Source organism: Hevea brasiliensis, chromosome 13, assembly GCF_030052815.1.
Source record: "Hevea brasiliensis isolate MT/VB/25A 57/8 chromosome 13, ASM3005281v1, whole genome shotgun sequence".
In the NCBI taxonomy this organism is placed as follows: Eukaryota; Viridiplantae; Streptophyta; class Magnoliopsida; order Malpighiales; family Euphorbiaceae; genus Hevea; species Hevea brasiliensis.
In genome coordinates, this window is record NC_079505.1 from 81,282,761 (window position 1) to 81,306,684 (window position 23,924).

A 23,924-nucleotide genomic window follows, 5' to 3' on the forward strand; every position below is an offset into this window, starting at 1 on the left:
TATATAAATGAGCATCTAGTTGAACAAAGCCACAATTTTTTATTAGGCTTAAAGCAAAGGCCGAAAAATTATTTAAGTCCAATTCATCCCCCTCTTGGACTATTTTGGGACAACAATTATGTATTTTGAAAATTTTATATTAAAATAGTTGATTTGAATTTTTATTATGTAGAATCATTGGAAAGTAAAATGAATGTGTTTATATTTCTATTTTACCCTCATTATAAGGAAACAATTAAATTTAAATAGAAATATTTTGAATTTTTATTAAAAAGATTTTATTAAATGAATTAAATTATCTCAAAATTATATTACTTTTGATATAAATTTATTTTTTTAAAATATTATTTTTTTAAAAAAAATTGAATCCTAATACAACTTTAAACTTTTCAAACACACCCTATTAGTTTGATCATTAAAATTATATATATATATATATATATATATATATATATATATATATATATATATATATATATATATATATATATATATATATATATATATATAATTTACATGATACCACATTGATACTCTAACATAGTTATTCTTTTAAAAAAAAATAGTAGGGAGAACTATGTGGTTAAAAATCACGAACTCAGAAGTATAAATATCAAACTGATAGAGTTACAAGTTCAAACTAAAATGAGATTAACACTTCACAAAAATATTCTAAAAAAAAAAAACTTCACAAAAATAAGGTGTCGACTGTTGATGCTATGCACAGGCTAAAATATGCATCCATATTAAAATCAAGGCACTCAAATTAAGCCTATAACATATAACGGATATCATTCATTGGAGGCATTGTAATTTTCCTGCAAAAATGGGGATTAGTGGGGGGGGCGTGGGTTGTGGTAATCCTTATTCAACTTCCCTTTCTTGTCACCGATGCAAAAATTTCTTCACATATTATTATTACAGGTATACACCAAAACAAATTCAAACAATTAAAGTATTAATTGGTGCTGTCTCTGTTGTCCCCAGGAGATGCAGATGCACTCTTAGGAGAAGCGAAAGGCAATGAAGGTGGCAGAAACATCAAATTTCCAGCTTGAGAATTTGCTGAAGTTGTTTGATTCAAGTAGCTTGTTGCACATGCAATATTATTGCCTTTAGGTGTTGGTAATGATGAGTTACCACTAGCCACAGGAAAGTGTTCACCCCACTTCAACTTCTGGGCAAAGTTATCCCCTCCGCCCAGATTTTCACCACCACTGCCAATGATAGACATGAAAGCTGCTGCTAGAGCTGATTGGAAATTAGGGTCTGCTGTGATCGCCTTGGTTGCGGCAGCTATAGTATCCGGTAATGGCTGCTGAGGAGTTGATGAGGTTTTCTTCTGCATGTAGGGTTGACAATGGCTATTTTCCATGGGTGGTCTACCACTTGAGGTTAAAGTTCCTAGTTGGTTCCTGTTGTAAGGTTGTGACGCACTACCATGGCTGAGGAGCCCATTGCCCCAGGGCATAGCTTTAGATTCGGCAGAGCTGAAGTTAAGACCGGTGGGAGTGGATTTTAGAATTGGAGAATTATTGGAATAAAATCTATTGAATTGAGATGAAGATGCATTTGCAGTTAGGTCGAGAGTGATTGTAGGGTGCGAAGGTGAAGCTGAAAGTGAAGAGTTGTGCAAGTAGAATTGCTTCGAATTTGAGTTATCGGATAGATAAAAGTTTAGTCCATGAAGGCCAGCAGCAGTGGTGCTGGAAGGGTTGGGGCCGGTTCGAGAACTAGATGATGATGACCCAAACAACAGCATGGAAGCAGCAGCAGAAGTGGTGGAAGCCATAGCCGTGGCGGCAAGAGGAAGTTTGTGGTTGTGTGTTCCTTCATAGGTGGTGACTAATATGGACAAATCCTCAGCACATCTTTGAACCTAAAATGTACATCCAAGATTTAAAGAATTAATAAGTGATCATGGCTTAAAATCCAAAGTATCAAAGAAAGATGATGAGTTGAGGTAATTACCTGTTTCCTTACTGGGCAAGATGGTGCAACAGTGCAACGATAGTATGCTCGCGGGCATGGGTTCCCTTTTGAAATTTTCTGTCCATATTTCCTCCATTGGCATCCGTCATTCATCTGGACCCGTATAAACAAAAAATTTTAGTCCTTGGATGTAAGATCATCGATCAACTTAAGCATTTTGGATTGATTAATCTATCTATCTATCTATATATATTATACTAACCGTTGGGGTATCACATCTTGCTCTCACACAAACCCTAGCTTTCTTGAGAGGGTTCTGTTGTATAACTTCATCGTCTCCTCCACCTGGCATTGTTGTCTTGGGAACCTTAGGTGGCGGCCAAGTTTCCCTAGCTTCTTCCTTTGGTTGATCTTCTAAGCTGTTAATAGGGCTTATTGGATTCGCCAAAGGTTCACCATTTGCATTGTGAGATTTGGACGCTTCAAACTTGCAGTCTAGTCCAAGAGACAGATCACCTTCATTATTAGCTGTCTCATCGTCTTTCCCATTGCTGTAAGTTTTGCTCTTTCCATCCTTTTTGGATTCACTTGAAAATCTCCCCAGGCTAAGGGAAACAAGCTCGGATTCTTCAACTGGTTGCTGATTGTTATCAACTGCAGAGGTGGATTTCTTTGTTTCTTCTTGTCGGATAATGTCATAGAATTTCACTTGAAGGGCCTGGTAATCCTTCATCACTTGACCCAAGTACATTTTCAGCCTTTGATTTTCTTCTCTCACCGCTCCCACTTCAGCTCTGGCTGATTCAAGCCAATTATCCTGTGTATTAATATGCAAATGAGAAAACAAGTACCCAAGCTAGCTTATTAAAAGAAAAGCCATTAATAAAGGGAAAGGGTAATTAAAATGTAAAATAAAATTTTTTACAATATTAATTCTGAACACAATCATCAGTTAATTGCTGGATTGATGGTTTCATCATGACAACCAAATTTAAAGACATAAAACCAAAATCAAAGAAATTAACAATGAAAATTCCATTATCCAGACGAATATATATGCTTGGTATATTTATAAAATAAAATAAAATTAACACGAGCAAATTAGCTTGTTACCTGTTCCTTTTGGCTGGAAGAAGACGCTTTTGATTCAGATTCCATGGTGGATCTTTCCTTATTATCTGCAACAACTACCTGTTGAAGCATCAAAGTTCAGGGAGCATTAAGAAGAGAGAACAGGAAAACAAATAAAGAATTATATGTGGAAGACTTAAATGACTAGGGTTTGCCTACTCTTTTATCCCTGCGCCCACCTGTCCATATATCAGCCGAAAATGGAAACAGTACAAGATACAAAATCTTTGGATTGTGCAAATAAACAAAGGAATAAACAAAATAATAACAATTAATCAAATTTAAACTTGTGTCTGAAAGTCGTCTTTATGATAACCTATCTTTAGTTAGCACATGATGGTCGGTCAAAAAATCCTACTAATTAATCAAAGGTTTAGACCAAAATTAAACTGTTAGACACAGCTAAGTCAATAAATATGACTTTTAGACCTGATAATTCATGATTATTGTTTTGGAAGGATCTTGGTATAGTTCTGATCACTGTTCGTTTGGTGGGTGCTCCTACCCCAACCCCTCATTTTCTTGGGCAAAGGAGAAGACAATTTGCAGATGTTGATCAGCCATGTCTTAGTGCAATTTTAACATAGATATGTCATGGCATGTCATATTCATATGTTTTCTTGGAAAATCCCCATCCATATATGAAAGATTAGTTACTTTCCACATCTATCCATTAGCCATTCCAAGTTCCAAATAAATGAAGACCAGAAATTCATGATGGTTGCAGATCCCATCAATAATAAATAGGACAGTTATGTTTTAATGCTTATAGTTAGCGTTCACTGCCTGAAATTAATTGAGGGAGCTAAAAGACTTAACAGCTTATCTATTACCTGCTTGGTCAAGCTTAAATCTTTATCATGCTCTGACAAAGATGACTTCAGATCGTCACTATTCTCATGGTATGCCCTTTTGCCTCCAACCTGAAGCATGCACACATACAGATAGATGAGCCAATTAATATATATATATATATATATATGTAAACACTTTGTCATAAATAAAAGAGAAGAACTAATATGTGGATAATATTAATTCCACTAGGTTGTATATATATAGCAATAAAACGAGATCTGCTGTAATAAATCATGAAATAAACCAAATGAAACCTATTTATCTTTTCTTTTCTTTTTCTTGCTATGCAGTCACCAAAATCTTGGCTCCTTGACAATAATTTAGTTTCGGCATAAATTGCACAGATACCTCTCTCCCTTAAAACCCCACAAAACAAGAAGAAGAAGAAGAAGAAGAAGAAGAAGAAGAAGCTTTTTTTTTTTTTTTTGATATATCTATACCTTTGCAAGAACCTCTTCTCTGCAGGCAACTTCATGATGATGATAACCAGCACTAGAATAATCATCAGCCGATTTCTTTTCCTTGGGCAGAGCTCCATGACCAGATCTTCTGAAGACATCCTCCATGTATGATCCTTAATTGTTCTCTCAATCTCTTCTTACTTTTTCTTTCAACATCTAAAAAACCTGCTTTTCTTATATATAGAGAGCATGCAGTATTTGACTCGTTTTAAAGAAATTCAAACTCACAAAACAGACATACACAAACCCAAAAATAAGAAAAAAGAAAAAAAAAAAAGTCGACACCTCAATCAAATTGCAGTAAAGAAACAGTAGTATGCATACTTTTAATATTAAACTAAGAAAACTAGAAGAAATCAACTTCAACGATTATTAAGACGACAAGAAAATAATAATAATAAATGGAGAGGTTTAAGCCGCAATGCTCGGACCCCACCTACTGGTGGTGTAAGGAGGCACGAAACTTCCGTGCTACAAAAATCGCAAAGGGATTGGGCTAATTATTAGAAAAATGCTTTTTTTCTCTGGAGAAATGAGTTCTCTTTATAGTTTCACATAATTATGACATAGGTACAACTAGTGCACCCAATAAATTCTCAGAAATTGGTTGAGGGTTGAAGGTTTGGCCAGGTTTCGTGTTACCTCAGGTGACCGGAGTTTCTTCGCAAAGGTTAGGTAAGATAAAGTGTAAGGGTTTGTAAGGAAGGGAAATTTGAGGTCAAACTCAAACGTGAGTGGGACAGAATGGGTGTTATTTATTGGTCCATGCAATTGACCTTCATTAAACTTGCTCGGCGGATTGATTGGTAAGTGTGTGTATCTAAAAGCAAGCGCGGGTGTGGGATATATATTCTTTTCTTAATCAACATTTCCTAAAATAAATATATATATAAGGTGATAAATATATCTTATAATTAAAATAAACTTGGGCTGGAGCTCAAAGATTTAAGAGAATGTTTGGATGGAGCGTACACTAGATTTTTTTAAAATAATATAAGGTTTTTTTTAAAGATAAATATAAATCAACATATTACATTTTTTGAATAGAATTGATTATTCATATAAAAATAATATAAATAATTTAAAAAATCTGATAATATTGATAAAGTATGTAAATTGGTCAATAGACAGATTGCGCTTTTCACTCTTCAATTCTATTGTCTTCTTACGAACCCTATCAGATGATCTCCAAATTTAAATATTTTATTGAAAGAAGCATACGCACATTAGTAGAGTACTCTTATCTGAACAAAAAAATCTTAATAATAAAAATACATAAAAACTCCATTAAAGAACAGAAAAAAAAACTCCACACAAACTCATCTACCTACAAGAATATATTTGAAGATTTATTCACTCAAAATTTATCAACAATAATAGATCTAAGAAAATATACCTAAATCTATTCCAAATGAATACAAATCAGGGAATTATTAGAAGAAAAAATAAAGAAAACTAACAAAAAAAAAAAGAGGAGTTACCACTGGTAGAAGATCAAAAAAGAAAAAGAGAAAATATAAGAAAAATGGATGAGAAGAAGAACGTTGTTAAATTCGGAGAGAGTGTCAGTCAAATTATAATCAATTCATTTTAATTCGAGCTTATATAAGTGATTAGATTGCTTTACACATCAAAATGATTAGCCAAGTCAATGTTGCAACCCAACCAATTATATATTACCCTTTTTACTTCATATTATTTCAATGTGGGATTCCAACACTCCCCCCTCAAGTGCAACCACATGGTTGTCACTTGACAATTACTTTGTATTTTTTATTTTTAACCAAATACGGGTTCAATTATACAGCTTTATGGGCGGCTAAAACCTATAACCCAGTCTGGGCTCTGATACCATGTTAAATTCGGAGAGAGTGTCGGTCAAATTATAATCAATTCATTTTAATTCGGGCTTATATAAGTGATTAGATTGCTTTACACATCAAAATGACTAGTCAAGTCAATGTTGCAACCCAACCACTTATATATTGCCCTTTTTACTTCATATTATTTCAATGTGGGATTCCAACAGGTTCTATATATACAAGTATAATTGAGCTAAGAAAAGAAAGAAGGTTGGTAGCAAAAACAAAGCCTAGATTAAAGCCTAAATCAAGAAAGCCTAGATTAAAGCTTAAATCAAGGTCTGTAATATTGGATTAATAATAGAATATTGGGTCAATGACAGTTTAATACAAATATGGTAGTTGTATTCTTACATCCCCCGTCAAACGCAAGTAGGCAAAGTATTTGCTAACTTGAGTTTGCAAGATAAGTTGTGAAATCGCCCAGGTGGATGAGCTTTGGTGAAGATATCTGCCGTCTGATCAGCAGAAGGAACCGAAATGAGACAAAGCTTGCCACTTACAAGGTGATGACGAACAAAATGACAATCAATCTCAATGTGTTTAGTTCGTTCATGAAAAACATCATTGTGGGCAATTTGGATGGCACTTTGATTGTTACAATAGATGTTTGTTGCAGCATTAGATTGAGAGACACCCATATCCTGTAATAATCATCTTAACCAGAGAAGTTCAGAAGTAGTGTCAGCTAGTGCCCTGTACTCTGCTTCCGTACTAGATCGAGAAACTATTGTTTGCTTCTTACTACGCCAAGATATAAGAGAATCTCCTAAAAAGAAACAATAGCCAGTTGTATATCTTCTATCAGTAAGATCTCCAACCCAGTTAGCATCAGAATATGCTTTTAGTTCAAGTGATGATTGAGCAGAAAAATGAAGACCATGGAACAATGTACCTTTGATGTATCAAAGGATACGAAGAATAACAGTAAAGTGAGAAGTGCGAGGAGCAGCCATGAATTGGCTAACAATATGAACTGCATATGTTATGTCTGGTCGAGTGGCAGTGAGATAAATAAGACTCCCAACCAACTGCCTGTAGAGTGTTGGATCCTCCAAAATTGTTCCATCCGTAGGAGAAAGTTTCACATTTGTCTCAAGAGGAGTATTAGTAGTTTTATTATCTGTCAAACCTGCTCGACATAGAAGATCAGTGGCATATTTAACCTGAGACAAATAGTAGCCTTTGCTATCAGAAGAGACTTCTAACCCAAGAAAATAACTCAAACGACCAAGGTCTTTCATTTTAAACTGAGTACAAAGAAAATTTTGCACCTCTTTAATACCCTACAAATCATCACCAGTGATAATCATATCATCCACATATAATAACAAAAGTGTATATCCCTTATGAGTCTTGTGAATAAAAAGAGCACTATCAAAAGAGCTAGAAGAGAAACCCAATTTACTGATTGTAGAGCTGAATTTTGCAAACCATGCTCTGGGGGCTTATTTAAGTCCATATAAAGCCGTTTGAAGATGGCAAACTTTCCCAGGTGGATGATCATAACCAAGTGGAGGTTGCATGTAAACTTCCTTAGAAAGATCCCCATTGAGAAAGGCATTTTTCACGTCCATCTGAAAGAGTGTCCATTTACGCACAGCTGCAATAGCGATGAGGCTACGAACAAATGTGAGACGAGCTACTGGAGCAAAAGTCTCTTCGTAGTCAATACCATACTCCTGAGTGAAGCCTTTTGCTACTAATCGTGCTTTGTAATGTTCTACTGAACCTTCTACTCGGGTTTTGATTTTATAAATCCATTTGCATCCTATAGCAATTTTACCAGGCAGTAAATTAACCAAGTTCCAAGTGGAAATCTTTGTTAAGGCTTGCAATTCTTCTTGCATTGCTTGTTGCCAAAGAGGATTAGTACTGGCTTCCTTATAAGAAAAAAGGTTCATGCAAAGAAACTATAGCAGAATAGCAGTGATAATCATGAAGATAAGATGGCGGGCGACGTACTCTAAAAGGTACAATATCAGAAGGAGTAGAAACAGTGGGTGGGGAGAAAGAATTCGCAGATGTACTAGATCTCTCAGACATCACCATAGGTTGATCATTTGTTTGTCCTGCATTAAAGATGTTAGGAGAAGGAGTTGCATTGTCATTAAGAGGAGAAGATGTATCAGGAAATAACTCCATAGACAAATTAGTGAAGAAAGGGGAACTATTGTCTGAACACTGATACTCAGACAATGTGGAAAACATTTTATGTTCCCAAAAGGTAACATGATAAGAGATATGAAGACGTTTAGAAATAGGATCCCAACATCAATAACCTTTATGCTCAATGCCATAACCCAAAAAATAACATAACCGTGCACGAGGTTCTTATTTTGAACGTTCATGTAGTTGAAGAAAAACAAAGGAAGCACACCCAAAAATAAGAAGAAGACTGTAATTAGGAGAGATACCATACAAACGTTCATAAGGTGTTTGATTACCAATTATTACAGAAGGAACGCGATTAATGGTGTAGACAGCTGTAAGAGCAGCTTCTCCCCAAAACCGTTCAGGACAAGAGGAAGAAATTAAAAGGGTACGTACAGTGTCAATAATGTGTCTGTGTTTTCATTCTGCATGACCATTTTGTTGAGAGGTACCTGGACAAGATCAATGAACAATAGTGCCATGTTGAGAGAGAAGATTGAGAAAGCCAATATCTTTATATTCCATGGCATTATCTGTTCGAAGAGTTTTAATGGTACAAGAGAATTGAGTTTGAACATGAGCAGTAAAATTAGAATAAATTTGAGACAATTGAGAACGATTTTTCATAAAGTAAATCCAAGTAAATCTAGAGTAATCATCCACAAATATCAGAAAGTAAGTGGCACCACCCATGGTGGCAACTGGAGATGGACCCCAGATATCAGTATACACAAGATCAAAGATTGAAGAGGAAATAGAATCACTATTATTAAAGGGTAAAGCATGATGCTTACCAAGTTCACATGAAGAGCAATCAAAATTCTCATACTTAATATTTCCTAAAAGACCACTAGAACATAAAGATTTTAGTCTAGAAGGAGAAATATGCCCAAGTCGAGAATGCCAAGTAGAAGAAGACACGAAGGCAGCACATTGAGATAAAGAGATAGGTATAGATGTGGTTTGTGAAGGAAGGTGAAGATATGACAATTAAAACAAACGATCAAATTTACGGTCCCAAGGATGCATCTGTGCGGATCTGCACATAACAATCATGATGAGCAAAATGTAAATCAAGACCAAGATCACATAATTGTCCAACAGAAGTAAGATTGAGTGAAAGTTTAGGAATAAGAAAGGTATTAGGTAAGGATGTAGAAATATTTCTAACATCACTAACAGACAAGCATGAGTTATCGGCAGTATGAATAACAGGAGAATGAGATATGAAATTTTGGTTTTGAAAAGATGTGAGTCAGCAGTCATATGGTTGCAACAAGCAGAGTCAAAGAACCAAGAAGAATATGTACCTGAGGTGACTGATAATGTGGAAGAGGTGGAAACACCAGTGATGGAATGGGCTAGAGCTTGTTTTAAAGTCTCAATATTTATCTGGTTAAGAAGCTCATCTAAGGTAGATGTGTCGCCAGAAGACCAACTTTCAGTGGCAGCAGCAGTAGTATGGGTAGGAGCCTTACCAGACTTAAATTTGGATTGATTATTTCGTCCAATTCCCTGCTTGGATTGCAACCTGAAGCAATTAGAAATGTGATGTCCTGGTTTGTGACAATACCTGCAAGTCACTTTATTTTGCGATTGAGAAGATGCTAGAGTAGCTAACACTGTGTCAGTAGTGATGATAGACTGCTGAGATTTCAAGATAGCAAGACGGGCTTCTTTAGATAATAATTCTGTAACCACAATCTCAAGTTTGGGAAAAGGATCCCTATGTAACAGAGAGGATCTGACAGACTCAAATTCATCATTTAAAGCCAAGGTAAATTGATAAGCCCGAAATTCATCTCTTTCTTTAGCAAAAAGTTCAGCATCACGAATGTCATGCCAGAGTGGTTAAGACAATGATAATTGGTCCCATAAAGCAGTCATTTCAGACAAAAAATCATTAATGGACTGATATAGTTTTTGATGCGTGCGATTGAGAGTACCATAAATTTGAAATCGATGAATAGCATTCGAAGTGGAGTATCGCTTGACTAACAAGTCTCAAACTTCTTTGGCAGTATCAAATCGGCCAAATTGGAGTTTGATGGATGAAGCACAGGTGTTGCGTAGCAAAGTAAGAATTTGATGATTCTTACAATCCCATTCCTCAAGACGTTCAGCATATTTGGATTCATCTTCATCTGCGATCTTAGTGGGTTTAGTGACATTACGCCATAATTTTCTGCCTTTGAGAAAGCTAGACATTTCTTGGGACCAAAGGATATAATTGGATCCATTTAAAATGGTGCCAATAGGCTGTGATACATCGAACTTCTCCATAAAAAAAAAAATTGTCTACACACAAAAATTGTGATAGACCAGATGAAGCCAAAATGAGAAAAGGCCAAAGTGAAATGAGTGATGTGAATAAAGACTATTGAATCAGGGATGGAATAACAAGACAAAAATCCATCAAGTCAAACAGCTCTGATATTATGAGAAAAGAAAAAATTTTGTATTTCTGAATCTGTGTATTACAAGATTTATAGGGTTCTATATATATAGGTATAATTGAGCTAAGAAAAGAAAGAAGGTTGGTAGCAAAAATAAAGCCTAGATTAAAGCCTAAATCACGGTAGCAAAATTAAAGTTTAGATTAAAGCCTAAATCAAGGTCTGTAATATTGGGTTAATGACAGAATATTGGGTCAATGACAACTTAATACAAATATGACTTTTGTATTCTAACAAACGTAATGTATTAAAATCTTCCTTACTCATCAATTTGGTGAGTTGAAAAAGTAAAGCATTTTGGAGGTTACTTTTTTTTTTTAGAAAAAAACACTTTGCTCCCAAATAAATTTATTACTTTAAAAACTCATAATTTATCTCTAAAATTTTCCTTCAAAACATGGTCTAATGGAAAAAAAAAATGTAAATGTGGCATTGAGATTTGATCGAGTGACCGGGAAAACAAACTTATAAACCTTCGATTGCTGTTTTCATATGGTATTATACTTACTTGGTCATGGTAGTTTAAGCAAGTTTTATTCTATTAATTAAGATTTTACCTGTGGGTAAAATTTTGTTAAAAAAAAATCATAGAAACAGGTAAAATCTTAATTGGCTATGATTTCAGTAATTCTCAGTCGAAAAGTCATATATTGTGGAGTATCTCGATGGACAAATTTTCGCTCAATTCCTTCCCTCTGGTTCTTGATTTTCCTACCAAGTGTACCTCTTATACGAATTAATGCTGATGAAATAGTTTGGTGGGAGCTTCAAGCCTCTTTATTTGAATGCAATTTCCTTCAAAATCTTCAAAACTTTAGTTAATGTCAATTTCAGCTCCATTTTTTGAAAGTATGAACTATATATTCATATCTAACTTTTGAATTTTTGTGTCAACTTTGTAAATTTTGAGATTTAAATTTAATATTTTATAGTTTTGGAGATACTTTAATATTAATAAATTAAAACTTATTGATTTTGTCTACATTAGGTCTTCTATACAAGACAATAGGCCTTTTTCAAAACTTCATTGTTCTTTCTCCTAATTTGGATGGAATGAGAAGATTTCTAAGAGGAAAGAAAGACCTTTGAGAGAATTTCCCAATAACATTCCTAGCATTTTGTTTGCATTGGGAAAATATTATATATGCCCATGAAGATGATCTGAGCTGTTAAAGACTTAACTCCTGATGAACTCAATTTTAAGTTTGAATTTTATTAACTGCTGTTAAAGTTTCTTATGAGTGATGATACATAAGTCTTATTATAAATTTCTAATAGTCTGTACCCTTTCTTTGGCCTTGATAGAGGATACCTCTCCTACCCCTAATTTTTTTTATTATTTTCAAATATATAAATATATATAGACAACGATTTTTTAGAGAATGTGAGATGCATTTGTATCTTAAAACTTGCATTTCCTGCCATATTGAAAAATATCAATTGAATTCTTGCTCAAATGTATTGCAAGACGTGAGGATGAAGTAGTCAAAATGCGTGTGAAATTATTTCATAAAGGTCCAATTCCATATATATTAGTTTCCTAAATTTACAATATTGACAATGGCGGTCGATCCACACTGATCTTTATGATAAAATTATTCAAGTAAACAACATTTCTAGAAACCAATAGTCTTAGATTGTACGAATGTTCAAGTTTTGAAAATTAAATTGTGTTGTTTCGTATTTAATTAATTAATTATGTAAATGTAATTAATGAGATATTGATGTTTTGAAAATCCTGAAAATGGAAATTGCTCGGTCGATTCTTGTTTAATTAATTTCCACAACATCGATCAAGAGGGATGAAAATTCGCCATCATCAGAATTCAGAAACAGTTTAACACTTCTTCTTTGGTATCCTAATTGGATTTTGAAATGCGTGTTTGTTCTGAAACTTCATGGCAACCAGCGAGAGCTTCTTGAAGAAGTCCACATTGGGATCAAATCCGGCCGTTGACATCCAACAATTGGTTTTCATCCACTTCCTCAGATTCTTTTTCCCATTTGAGAAAGAATAATATATATATATATATACAAACACACACAAACACACACACCCATCATTGTGTATTTAAAATATAACATGTATGACGATTCATATATTTATGTTTTAAATATATGATAAATTAAATTTGGATAATTTTTTCATTAACAAAAATTTAATGGATTATAATTCCATCTAGATCAGCTTGAAAAACAAAAAATTATTTTTTTAAGACATAAATAAAATTAAATTTAGTAAAATTCAAAACAATTTAATTATTACTCTATGATTAATTTGTTATTCCATATATACTTATTTACATGGAATAATCAGTTATGATATAATTTCTCTAGTGAGATATTATGAGTTTTGATTTTAATGTAATTCTGAAGCAATTCCCTAACCCTGTAAACGTCTATATATGAGCACTATAGACATAATAATCTCTGCATAGTCTATCTACCTCTAAAATATATATGTTATAAAAAATATATATATATATTCTTAGATCTTATATATGTTATGGCATATTTATAACAAGTGAATTTCGTCTTTAAAAAAAAAATGACTTGAATCTTAAGTATATGACCGAAAACAAAGTTTTTTTTTTAATAAAAAACAAAGTATTTAATAACTAAAATAATTGATAATGATATCAAGAAAAATCATTTTTCAAGTTCTAATTTAAACAGTAATTGGAATATTTAAATAATTATAATTTTATTAATATGCATTATTTATAATTTTATTAATAATTTTTAATTATATTGTTATTTTTTTTGATAATTAATAAATTAATAACAAATAATATATAAATTGTATTTTATTAGTTAATTTGATGAAATTAAATAATAGAATCAAAATATTTTTTTTGATAAAAGTTTAGGTAAGGGAAGGCTCCTAACCCAGGACTATACATATCACCAATCTCTTTGAGGGATTAAAATGAAATTTATAGATTACTCGTTAAGAGGGAAGATTAGTAAAATTTAAAGTCTCAACTTAATAGAATTAAATATTTTAATTCATCGTTTATTAAATTTTGATTTAATTTAATTAATATTTTAAAATATAAAAAAAAATCAGTTAGTTAGAAATGCAATTCAATTCTGTTTGATTATGCTTATTTTTGTTTTGAACCAAGAAATTTTGCTAAGGTAGAATTAAATAAAATAATAATAATTGAAATTCACACACCCTTCTTCAAAATATATATATATTATATATATAAAAAGAGGCAAACATCTCAGCACCAATTGGAACTTGACTTTTATTTATGGGAATTGAAAATAAGATAAAGCTTTAGATGTACAAGCAAAGGCAATGAATTAGTCTCCCTTCGCTTTCCTTTTATATATGTCCACCATTTCAAGGATTTTTCTCTCATTAACCTAATTGATTATAAACTCAAGAAAAAAAATATATAATCAAATTTCACTATGTAATATATAGATCTCATATATTTATATTTTGAATTTGTCTAAATAATATTTTTTCTATTTCAAAATAATGGTGGGATTAAAGCCAGGCAAATTGATAGAAGCCTACATAATCATATTTTAATTAAGTTAAAAGGAAAAATTAAGAATGAATATTTAGATGGGGAAGCAAGCACATCTCCTATGCTTTTGGCAAGGCAAATGCACCGGGTGCTTCACCTTCACCTTTTCAATTTTTTGGATCATGATAATCTGCATTACAAATTATCAGCATCCATATCCATTTCTGTATTTTTAAAGAGAGAAAAAACAAAGAGAAGAAAAGGAAATGTGGAGAAAAAGTCAAGGCATAGGGTTTTCTATATTGATAATACTTGTTAAGTACTGCAAATTGATTGTACCACTTGGAGAGAGAGCTTTCAAGTTTCAACCATTTTGTCAAATTCCAAGAGGGGGAGCCACTTGATGAATTCACAACATCATCTTCTCACCATCACCTGTTCCCAAATTTTTAATCTACAAAAAAAAAATAAATCTTTTCAATTTATGTATTTATTTGATCAGCAGTTGGGTGTTTCAACTTAAGTAGCTAACTGAAATTAAATTATGGCTTCTGATTCTTGATTAAAATTAAATTATTAATTTTATTTAAAAAAAAAACTCCAATTTGACCTTTTATTAATTGGCTTCTGATGACATATATAAAAAAATTTTAAACATGACATATGCAATGTGCCTTAATTATATGCACTAGGTCAATGCTTTATATGCACTTCATTAATTCTATTTACTTGTAATAGTTTATATATGATACTATATATCTTATTCTAAGTTAGCAGATATTATAACAAATTGCTCAGTTTATTATTGAATTTTAAGTATTTTATATATGATGATCTAATAGAACTCTTTTTTAAAGGTTAGGTTAAGAAACAATTAATCAAAAGCATAGCAGCCCTAGTATGTTTTTTAGAAGAGGCCCAGTTAATTGGATTACGGAGGAATTAATTAATTATCAGATTTTAAAAATCCTCACCTCCTTAACACTTTTGCTTGTATCATTTGCGTGTGACTTTTTTTAATTGAACTAGGTCAATGCCTCGGATTCAGCTTTTGACCAATTAATCTTAGGCTATATTTAACACAGCGTAATTAAATGTAATTATCTTTTAAAATTTTTATTGAAAATTAATAAAAAAAATTTAATTACATCGTATTATGATCTATTAAACATGAGTTTTTTTGGCATTAAAATTAAAACTATTTAAAAAATATTAATAAAAAATTTCAAATAATTATTTATTCATTTAAAATTATTAGGATTAAAATATATTAATTAATTTAAAAAATATTTAATAAATTAAAGCTCAAATAATAACAACGTTAAATACAACTTAAGATTTGGACTCCCACTTTGTTAAAAATTAATTACTACTAGCTAGCTCCCTTGAAAAAAAGCTGTTATAGCTATTTTATGGATTATATTTAGAAAATAATGTGAAATAAAGGAAAAAAAAATAATTAAATTAATATTTTAACTTGAGTATTTGACTTATAATGTATTGGATTAAGTTTAAAAATATGAAATCTTGAGTTCAAACTCTAATATTTTTATTTTTTCTAAAATTTTTGGTAATTTAATAGTTATACGTAGGAAATTCTTACTTAAATCGAATCTATCATAAATTTAAAATATAAATATGTAGTAAGATTTACTTATTTAATAGGTGGATCCACCAGATATACTATATCTTGACTTCTTATAAATCCGATTTAGGCAAAAAAAATCTATTGTATTAGGAAATTCTGACGCAACTCTATTAAAGTTATTCATATAATGGCAATCAGAAGTCTCTTCGGCCAAGATTGAGAAGTTTCCATTGTCTACATCTTCCGTGAAGCTAATTCATGCATCGATTGAATTGCAGGCCTTGCAGGAACTTTTCCTCCAGATTTTCATATGCTCCTCTTCAATTTTCTTCCTCCTGAATAACTCGTGATACTTGTGGTTGTGCGGTAGCATACACTAGGGTTGGGTTAGTTTTCTAGTAACAATATGCTGTAGTTTATCAACTAGAGTTGGGTTAGTTTTCTAGTAACAATTTGCAGTATTACTTGGCAGACTAGCCTGTATGTGAAGATCAAGTTAAACCAACATCAAATTATAATGCTATTTTAGAAAAAGGTAAGAATTTTGATTTATTATAATTGGTTTTCTACTTTTGTTGAATGGAGAATCTACAGGCCTTGTGTGGATTTGATAATAAAAAGGATATATAAATTATTTTTAGATTTTTATATAAATTTTTTTTAATCGTACTTAAAATGGTATTTTTTTTAAAAATAATTTCAATTTTTCAATCTCATTACTAAACAGACATATAAAGTCAATAAAAGAATAAATGCAGCCTCCCAATCGTCAAGCTTGTTTACTTTCAAATATGTAAAAGTTGGACTTCTAATATATTTTAACTACTAAGTCAATGTTTTCATATCAAATCATTTACTTAAAAAAATTATTCCCAAATGGTAGGCCTTATTTTTCCTTTACAAAATTGCATCGTTTATCTTGTTGTAGGAGGATCAATTAATAGCTACAAAATCCCAGTCAATATGATTAATTACGAATAATTATTCTAAATATTTGATATGATTTAAAGCATTTATTCAGTTAAAGGGAAGATATAAAAAAAATATTATGTAATTTTGTGCTTTTGTTATTTACAGTTTAAGATATATATATATATATATATATATATATATTTTTTTTTTTTTTTTTTTGGTGATGCTTTAGTTTATATGGTAATATGCCGTTTGCATTATAATGGCAAATATCTTAATGCCACTAAAAATATTAATGTGGGATACTAGAAGTGATTTTTTTTTTTATCATTAATTAAAGTGAAATTAAGACAATCTTATTTTTTTCTTTTGTTTGAAAATATCTCATAATAAGAGCGTGCTACATGTCTAAGTGGCATTGATATAGATAAAATATAAGAAAGAAATATATTAAAATAATATAGGATATTAAACTCATTTCACATCAATCTTTTTATTATAAAATCTCTAATTTTCTAAAAAACTCCCATTTATTTACAAGTTCTAAAAACCACAACATTTGAAAGTAATTCTTTATATTCTCCACTTGCTTGTTAACGATGAAATGTCAATGACGAAAATTTTAGGGAATTACTGGCCTTGTTTTGTTAAAATGAACCACTTTCTAAGAAGTAAATTACTACGAGGGTAAGTAACTTACTTCTTGTGAAATAGAGAAAAAAATGGTCTTTTTATTTTCAGAAAGTGTACACTTACTCCTAACTAAATAAATAAATTTGTTTACACTTATTGAGGATTTAATATTGAGGATTTGAAGTTTCTTAACTCACTTACACCCAACCAAACAAGTTCTGAAATTGGTGAATTTAAGTGCTATGGAGACCCAAGAGGTGCAGGGATTGAAATACCAGAAGCAATAAAACTACTGTAGTTTTGCCCTAGAGAAATAATAATGATATTGGTCCCCTGCCAAAGGATTGCGAAATTCTACCATCAACATGAGAAGTCTATGCTTGCATCTGCAAAGCTACGTATAAAGATTGCCCTCAGTGCACAGGGCTCCCCACTTTGCGACAGTTGAGAAAGTTTTGAAAAAAGAAAATGTAGCATTGAATCATTCATCCTGCTACTAGGCTTAAGCTAACGAGAAAAACTGTGTTATTGACCAGATTTTCTTTTGCAAGCCACTCAATTAAGAAGGCTAATGTGTTATGATCCTTGATTAATGCATAAATGAACTGAAACAATGTGCTCTCAGAGAACAGCAAAAATGAAAAAAAACAGAGGCAACCCTACATAAGCTCGACACTGTTGGGCTATCAAGATTCAAGGCCTCTTCTTTACCTCAACTTTTTATTTAATAGCACAATGGCAAAATTTTAATTCTGTTCATGGAAGGAATCAATTGAAGGGTATAGGAATGTGCAAATTCAGTTAATGGTAATTTTTAAATTAATTATATGATATTGAAAATATTGCAATTTTATAAATTGTGATTGAAATTGAAATATACAACTCAATAATATAAATTAAAATTGCAATCCTATGATAAATTCTATTCTAAAAATAATTCTATCTGTATGAAAATATAAAAAATAAAATAATTCTATTCTAAAAATAATTCTATCTGTATGAAAACATAAAAAAAAAATTCTATTATAATTCTTAATTTGAAATTAAAATTTATTTTATTTCTATAAAAATTTTATCTTCCCTTAATTATTTTTATATAATTCAAATAAAATAATAACTTAAACTCGTATAACATTTAAATTTTCTAGATATAAAGAGAACAAAAAAATTGTCATAAATTTTGCCATGCTCAATGTATTTAAATTTTTGACTTTATATATATAAAAAATAAATATAACTTAAATATGGGTGTTTTGTATATTTAATAGAAAACTTCATTAAATTAATTAAATTTGATGGATTTTATTAAAATAAAAGAAAAAGCCCATTATATTAGGCCCATCTAAGTAGAAGGCCCAAAATGGCCTCAAATCCTGCGTCCGTTATTTATTGCAAAAGGAACAAAACTGACCCGGTAGCCAAACCCCTTAAGCCTTAAACCCTTAGCCTGCCCACAAAAATTGCAGCTTCAGCTTCAACTCAACCTTGGCTTCTCTTCCCTCATCTCATTAGGCGCTGCTTTACAGTTCAGGTTTGCTTAAATATGTTGCTCTCGTTATTTAATTGATTTTTCAATCCAGCATTACCCTTTACCTTTTCGAAGTTCTCTGTTTTATCATCTTCTTGGGCAATCAATAAAAGATGAATCCAATTTTATCAATTTTATGATTTGTGTTGTTAAGTTATTTTGTTATTCGAACAACCCACTTACTTGGCTTGTGCATTGATGATCTATCCACAGATTTACTTTGCACACTCTACAATTTGCCGTTTCTTTGCTTGAGGTGATCACAAATGCTTCAGTCAACTCTGAACAAGTTGCATCTCAGTCCGAATACCCGATAATTTTAAACGCAGATGATATTTTTCTCAATTTGAAGCTACAGCTTGGATCTACCCATCCTGCATCGCTTGCTAATTCTGTTACCGGGTGGCAACTCTCACAAACTGATGTTCATCTCATTGAATCAGGCAAGAAATTCTATACTAAGCTGAAAAGAAAGCTCAAGGACACTAATAATTTCAATAAAGATGAATTTCTTGAAATTTTGAATATGTTTCTTGAGAAAATTGGGGAGAATTTTGGGATTTCAGTTGCGGTTGATTCATCAGATAATGGCTATACTCAGGTATTGATTGAAAAGATGGGCTTTTTGATGGGTCGAGAAGTGGCAGGTTTTGGTTTTGGAAGCATGTGTTAGGTTGGAGATTTGGTATTTGGTAGAGACTTCGATTGTAAAAGGCATTGTTGATCATTCATGTTATTCCAATTTGATAACAAGTCTTGTGGTTAAAAAGAGGTCTGATTTGCTTGCTTTGAGTATTAAACATGCTCCAGATCTTGGATTGACAAGTTGCTTTGCATTTTGAAATATTTTGTGTGTCCATCAAAAGATGCCTATAGTAGTTTGGTGAATGTCAGGAAGGAATGGGAGAGCGAGGCATCATTAGGTATTGAGAAGGTGAAAGACAAGAAACTCTCAGACGAGAAATCACGCATAGCCAAGGAGGCTTCAATTTTGCTTATGCTTGCCCATGATGGTTTTTCAACATCTGAGCTTTGTTTGCATTATTTGCTGTCATCATCAAATGTTGATGAAGTTATATTATCATCTTCAATAGGTAGATTGAATGGTAAAGAAACGATGAACTTAATTAGGTATCTGGGGAAATGGTTAAAGAAATATGAAATGTTTCCTCAAGCAGGTCCATGTCCTAAGGCTTCATCTGCGCTGGGCTTGAAGTGATTGGGTTCCTAAACTTGAAGATATTGTTAAATGTCTTGGGTTGGTGCTGGATGAAAACTTCTCTTCCCTAGTGTTGCATCCAGAATTTTATGAAGAGCTGAAATCAATAGAGCGTTTGGTTGGTTCTCTAGCTTCAGAAGGCAAACTTTGTTGCGCTGTGGCAAACGTAATCGAGAACTTGAAAACTGAAGCTGAAGGTGAACAGAGTTAGGAGCAATCACTAATGGTTTCTCTGATCTATAATTTATGTTTCAATATTTGGCCCAGTCTATAATCTTATTGTAATGCCACATTCTAATGTAATTTTTATTATTTGCATTCTAATTCAAAAGTCTCTACACTTGCACATTAAGATTTAGATATATCGGCTTCCATACCCTGTGTTTGCCAATTCTGTGTATAAGAAATTCAGTATTAAAATACACTGATCTATGGTTTCTACCCAGTAGAATTAGTAAAAAAATAAGAAAAATATGGATAAAATTAATAGAGATGTTCTTAATTACAAATAATTATTTACCAGAAAGTAAATTTATTTATAAGTTGTAATAAATAATAACATCCATTCATAATAAAATTTAAAGTGAAACAAATTAAAAGATAGGTTGATAAATTATATTGCACTAGACTGAGTAAATGTAATTTATTACGTCCCTTTCAGATAATTTTTTTTTTTTTTTATAAAAGAAAATAGAAAGAACTGCTTCCGAAAAGTTATACTTTTTTAATTTACTTACATCTAATCAAATTTTTAAATGTGTTTCTAAATGTTTTATAAATACTTTTCCTTTCTAAGGGGCATAAAAATAAAGCAAAATTTTCAGGATTAACACACCTCACTGTCGTCTTTGTTTAATTTCTGTTAACCCACAAAAATGAGACTATGACAACGCCGTCTCAACTCCCAGCACCCTTCGCAAGCCGCTCATCCAAGTATTCGATGCGCGTGATCTTATTAAAGATGGTCAGGGAAGCTCCAGTCCTTTTGTCATCGCTGGTTTCGATGGACAGAGGAAGCGAACCTCCACCAAGTATCGGGACCTCAATCCAAAATGTGGAACGAGACGCTTGAGTTTATTGTCTCTGACCCGGATAATATGGATTTCGATGAGCTCGAAATCGAGGTCTTTAATGATAAGAAGTATGGCCACGGCAGCGGCCTGAAAAACCACTTCTTGGGGAGGCTCAAGTTGTACGGTTCTCAATTTGCTAAGAGAGGAGAAGAGGGCTCGTTTATTTCCCTCTCGAGAAGAAGAGTGTGTTTAGCTGGATTAGAGGCGAGATTGGATTAAAATTTTGTTACTATGACGAGTTGCTAGTCGAGGATCAACAGTCTCTGCCTCCGTTAGATAAGGATGCACGGCTACCACAAGAACAGCCCATGAAACATAACATAAACCGAGGAAGCAAGAGCTCCACTAATGCTTACTCTGTAGCTAAAAACGGCAAAAGGTGGGTCCGCACGAGAGCCATCATGGACAGTTTTGATCCACGCTGGAATGATCAGTACACGTGGCAGGTTTATGACCCTTGCACCGTTTTGACCATTGGTGTATTTGACAATAGTCGTATTTTTGCTGACCTGTCAGAACATAAGTTAGAAACCCGTATAGGTAAAGCCCGGATACGGGTATCCACCCTGGAAAGCAACAAGATTTATACCAATTCCTATCCTCTGTTGGTTTTACAAAGAACCGGTTTGAAGAAAATGGGTGAGATTAGAAATAGCGGTTCGGTTCGCCTGCCCGAGTTTATTATCAGATGCTTGCACCGTGTACGTTCAGTCATTGCTTCCTAGGATGCACTATCTACGACCACTTGGAGTGGCCCAGCAAGAGGAATTGCGTGTCTGAACCACCACTGGAGCCTGAGGTGGTCCATTACATGTTGGATGCGGATTCTCACACGTGGAGCATGAGAAAGAGTAAGGCAAATTGGTTTCGGATCGTAGCTGTTCTTGCGTGGGCAATCGGATTGGCGAAATGGTTGCATAATATCCGAAGATGGAAAAGCCCGGTTACAACAGTTTTGGTTCACGTTTTGTATTTGGTGCTTGTTGATACTAGGATTTGATTGTTCCTACCGGGTTCTTGTACATGTTCTTAATTGGTATGTGGTACTATAGGTTTAGGCCCAAGATACCAGCGGGTGTGGATATAAGATTATCTCAAGCGGAGACATTGGAATCGGATGACCTGGATGAAGAATTTGATGCAATTCCAAGCTCATAATCACCGGAACTAATCAGGGCCAGATATGATCGGATATGTATTTTGGCTGCCCGCGTCCAAACAGTTTTGGGTGATTTCGCAACCCAAGGAGAGCGGATTCAAGCTAGGTGAGTTGGAGGGACCCACGAGCCACAAAGTTGTTCATAGCGGCGTGTTTGTCTACAACCATAATTCTTTCTGTAGTGCCACCAAAAATGGTTGCTGTGGCCTTAGGATTCTACTATTTGCGGCACCCAATGTTCCGGAACCCAATGCCGCCGGCCAGCCTGAACTTCTTCCTGGGGCTTCCGAGCTTATTGGATAGGTTAATGTAGATTTGGATATATGGTAATAGATAGTCGAAATTACCAAAAATTTTTGGGCACCAAATTGTGACGCACTGGGGCCGGGGCGGGGGAGAAGTTAAAAGCTGAAACAACAAAGGACTTAAAAGCTGAAACAACAAAAGACTGCTTTTGGTTGAAAAAGAAAAATTCGTAGAAAAAAAGTGGCAAGTTGGCATAATGTGTCTTTTTCCCCCCTAATTGAATTAATGGATTAAAGGTTGAAAAACTTGGAATAAGAGAATGGAGTGAGGGCAGAGGCAGATTGAAGCAGGAAGAAAAGGAAATTTTAAGCCAGTTAAATGGGAGGGAAAGAGGGAGTTTGCTTTAATGGCGTCGCAGAAGTTTGAACATTTGAAATATTACTTTCTAACCTATAAACTGTATTTTTATTTTAACATTTTTCTATTTCTTCTTTCTCATCTGGTTTCATTTTTGTGTGCTGATAACCGGATTGTAGTGTATTGAGCTCTGCCAGAAGTTCTCAGTTGCAATACACAAAAATGAATTTCCCTTTTACTTTGCAGTGGTGGCCATAATGTAGCAACAATTGGTGGACATGAAATGTTAGGAGTCAAGATGCAAGGTTGGCAATTGGCAGCTTTGAGACATAATTTTCGAACAAGTTTGACTTTGAGGGCCATGTATGGCCATGGGGCTATAGAGTACAGTATTTTCAGTCCACTGAGTGACTGAGAGTCATTACTTGGGCCACAAAAATAATTCACTGGCACTGCACCTGAAGGAAGCCTTTCAAAACATGTCTTACATTTTGCCTTGTACAGATTCTACAACTCAAACGACAGAGATCTTTTTCCTGATATAAAATGAAATTTCCACTATTAGGCCTTAGCTGATACTTTCAGTAAATGCAGTGAAATATGGTAAGTCTCACAAATTATTTTGGCTATCAATTACAACATAAGCATATCAATTTGTTTTTTTTTTTTTTTTTTTAAAACAAATTCATAATCCTACTTGCATCATTGCTAGAGATGGTAATAAGACAGTTACCCATCTCAAATCATGATTTAAAATGTTTTGAACCATTTCCTCTTAAATCATGGTTAAATTAATTATTCCTATAGATGGCCAAAATCATTACTCTGTTCTCCTTATTCCCTCTGTGAAGGAATAGAATCCCATCTTTGCTC

General features: G+C 32.9%; 1 protein-coding gene and 2 pseudogenes across 1 annotated transcript; 2 read left to right on the forward strand and 1 right to left on the reverse strand.

The window, feature by feature from the left end:
* Positions 1-892: 892 nt before the first annotated feature.
* On the reverse strand, positions 893-4,741 carry LOC110665187 (WRKY transcription factor 72B). The gene is made up of 6 exons (XM_021825197.2): positions 4,359-4,741; positions 3,897-3,986; positions 3,046-3,123; positions 2,195-2,749; positions 1,972-2,085; positions 893-1,879 (listed from the first exon to the last, which is right to left on the reverse strand). Exons 1-6 carry the CDS (start codon positions 4,482-4,484, stop codon positions 959-961), a joined length of 1,884 nt encoding a protein of 627 aa, XP_021680889.2. The 5' UTR covers positions 4,485-4,741; the 3' UTR covers positions 893-958.
* A 12,970-nt stretch (positions 4,742-17,711) lies between these two features.
* LOC110645855 (uncharacterized) lies at positions 17,712-20,578 on the forward strand (annotated as a pseudogene).
* Positions 20,579-21,099: 521 nt separating this feature from the next.
* Positions 21,100-23,923, forward strand: LOC131171947 (protein QUIRKY-like; annotated as a pseudogene).
* The last annotated feature ends 1 nt before the right edge of the window (position 23,924 follows it).

Excerpts from the sequence above, each read along its gene's own strand:
- LOC110665187 (XM_021825197.2), bottom strand. The coding sequence starts at position 4,484 with ATGGAGGATGTCTTCAGAAGATCTGGTCATGGAGCTCTGCCCAAGGAA. Across the intron at positions 3,124-3,896 it reads ATTTAAGCTTGACCAAGCAG|GTAGTTGTTGCAGATAATAA; the intron begins GTAATAGATAAG and ends ATGCTTCAACAG. Across the intron at positions 1,880-1,971 it reads CTTGCCCAGTAAGGAAACAG|GTTCAAAGATGTGCTGAGGA; the intron begins GTAATTACCTCA and ends TGTACATTTTAG.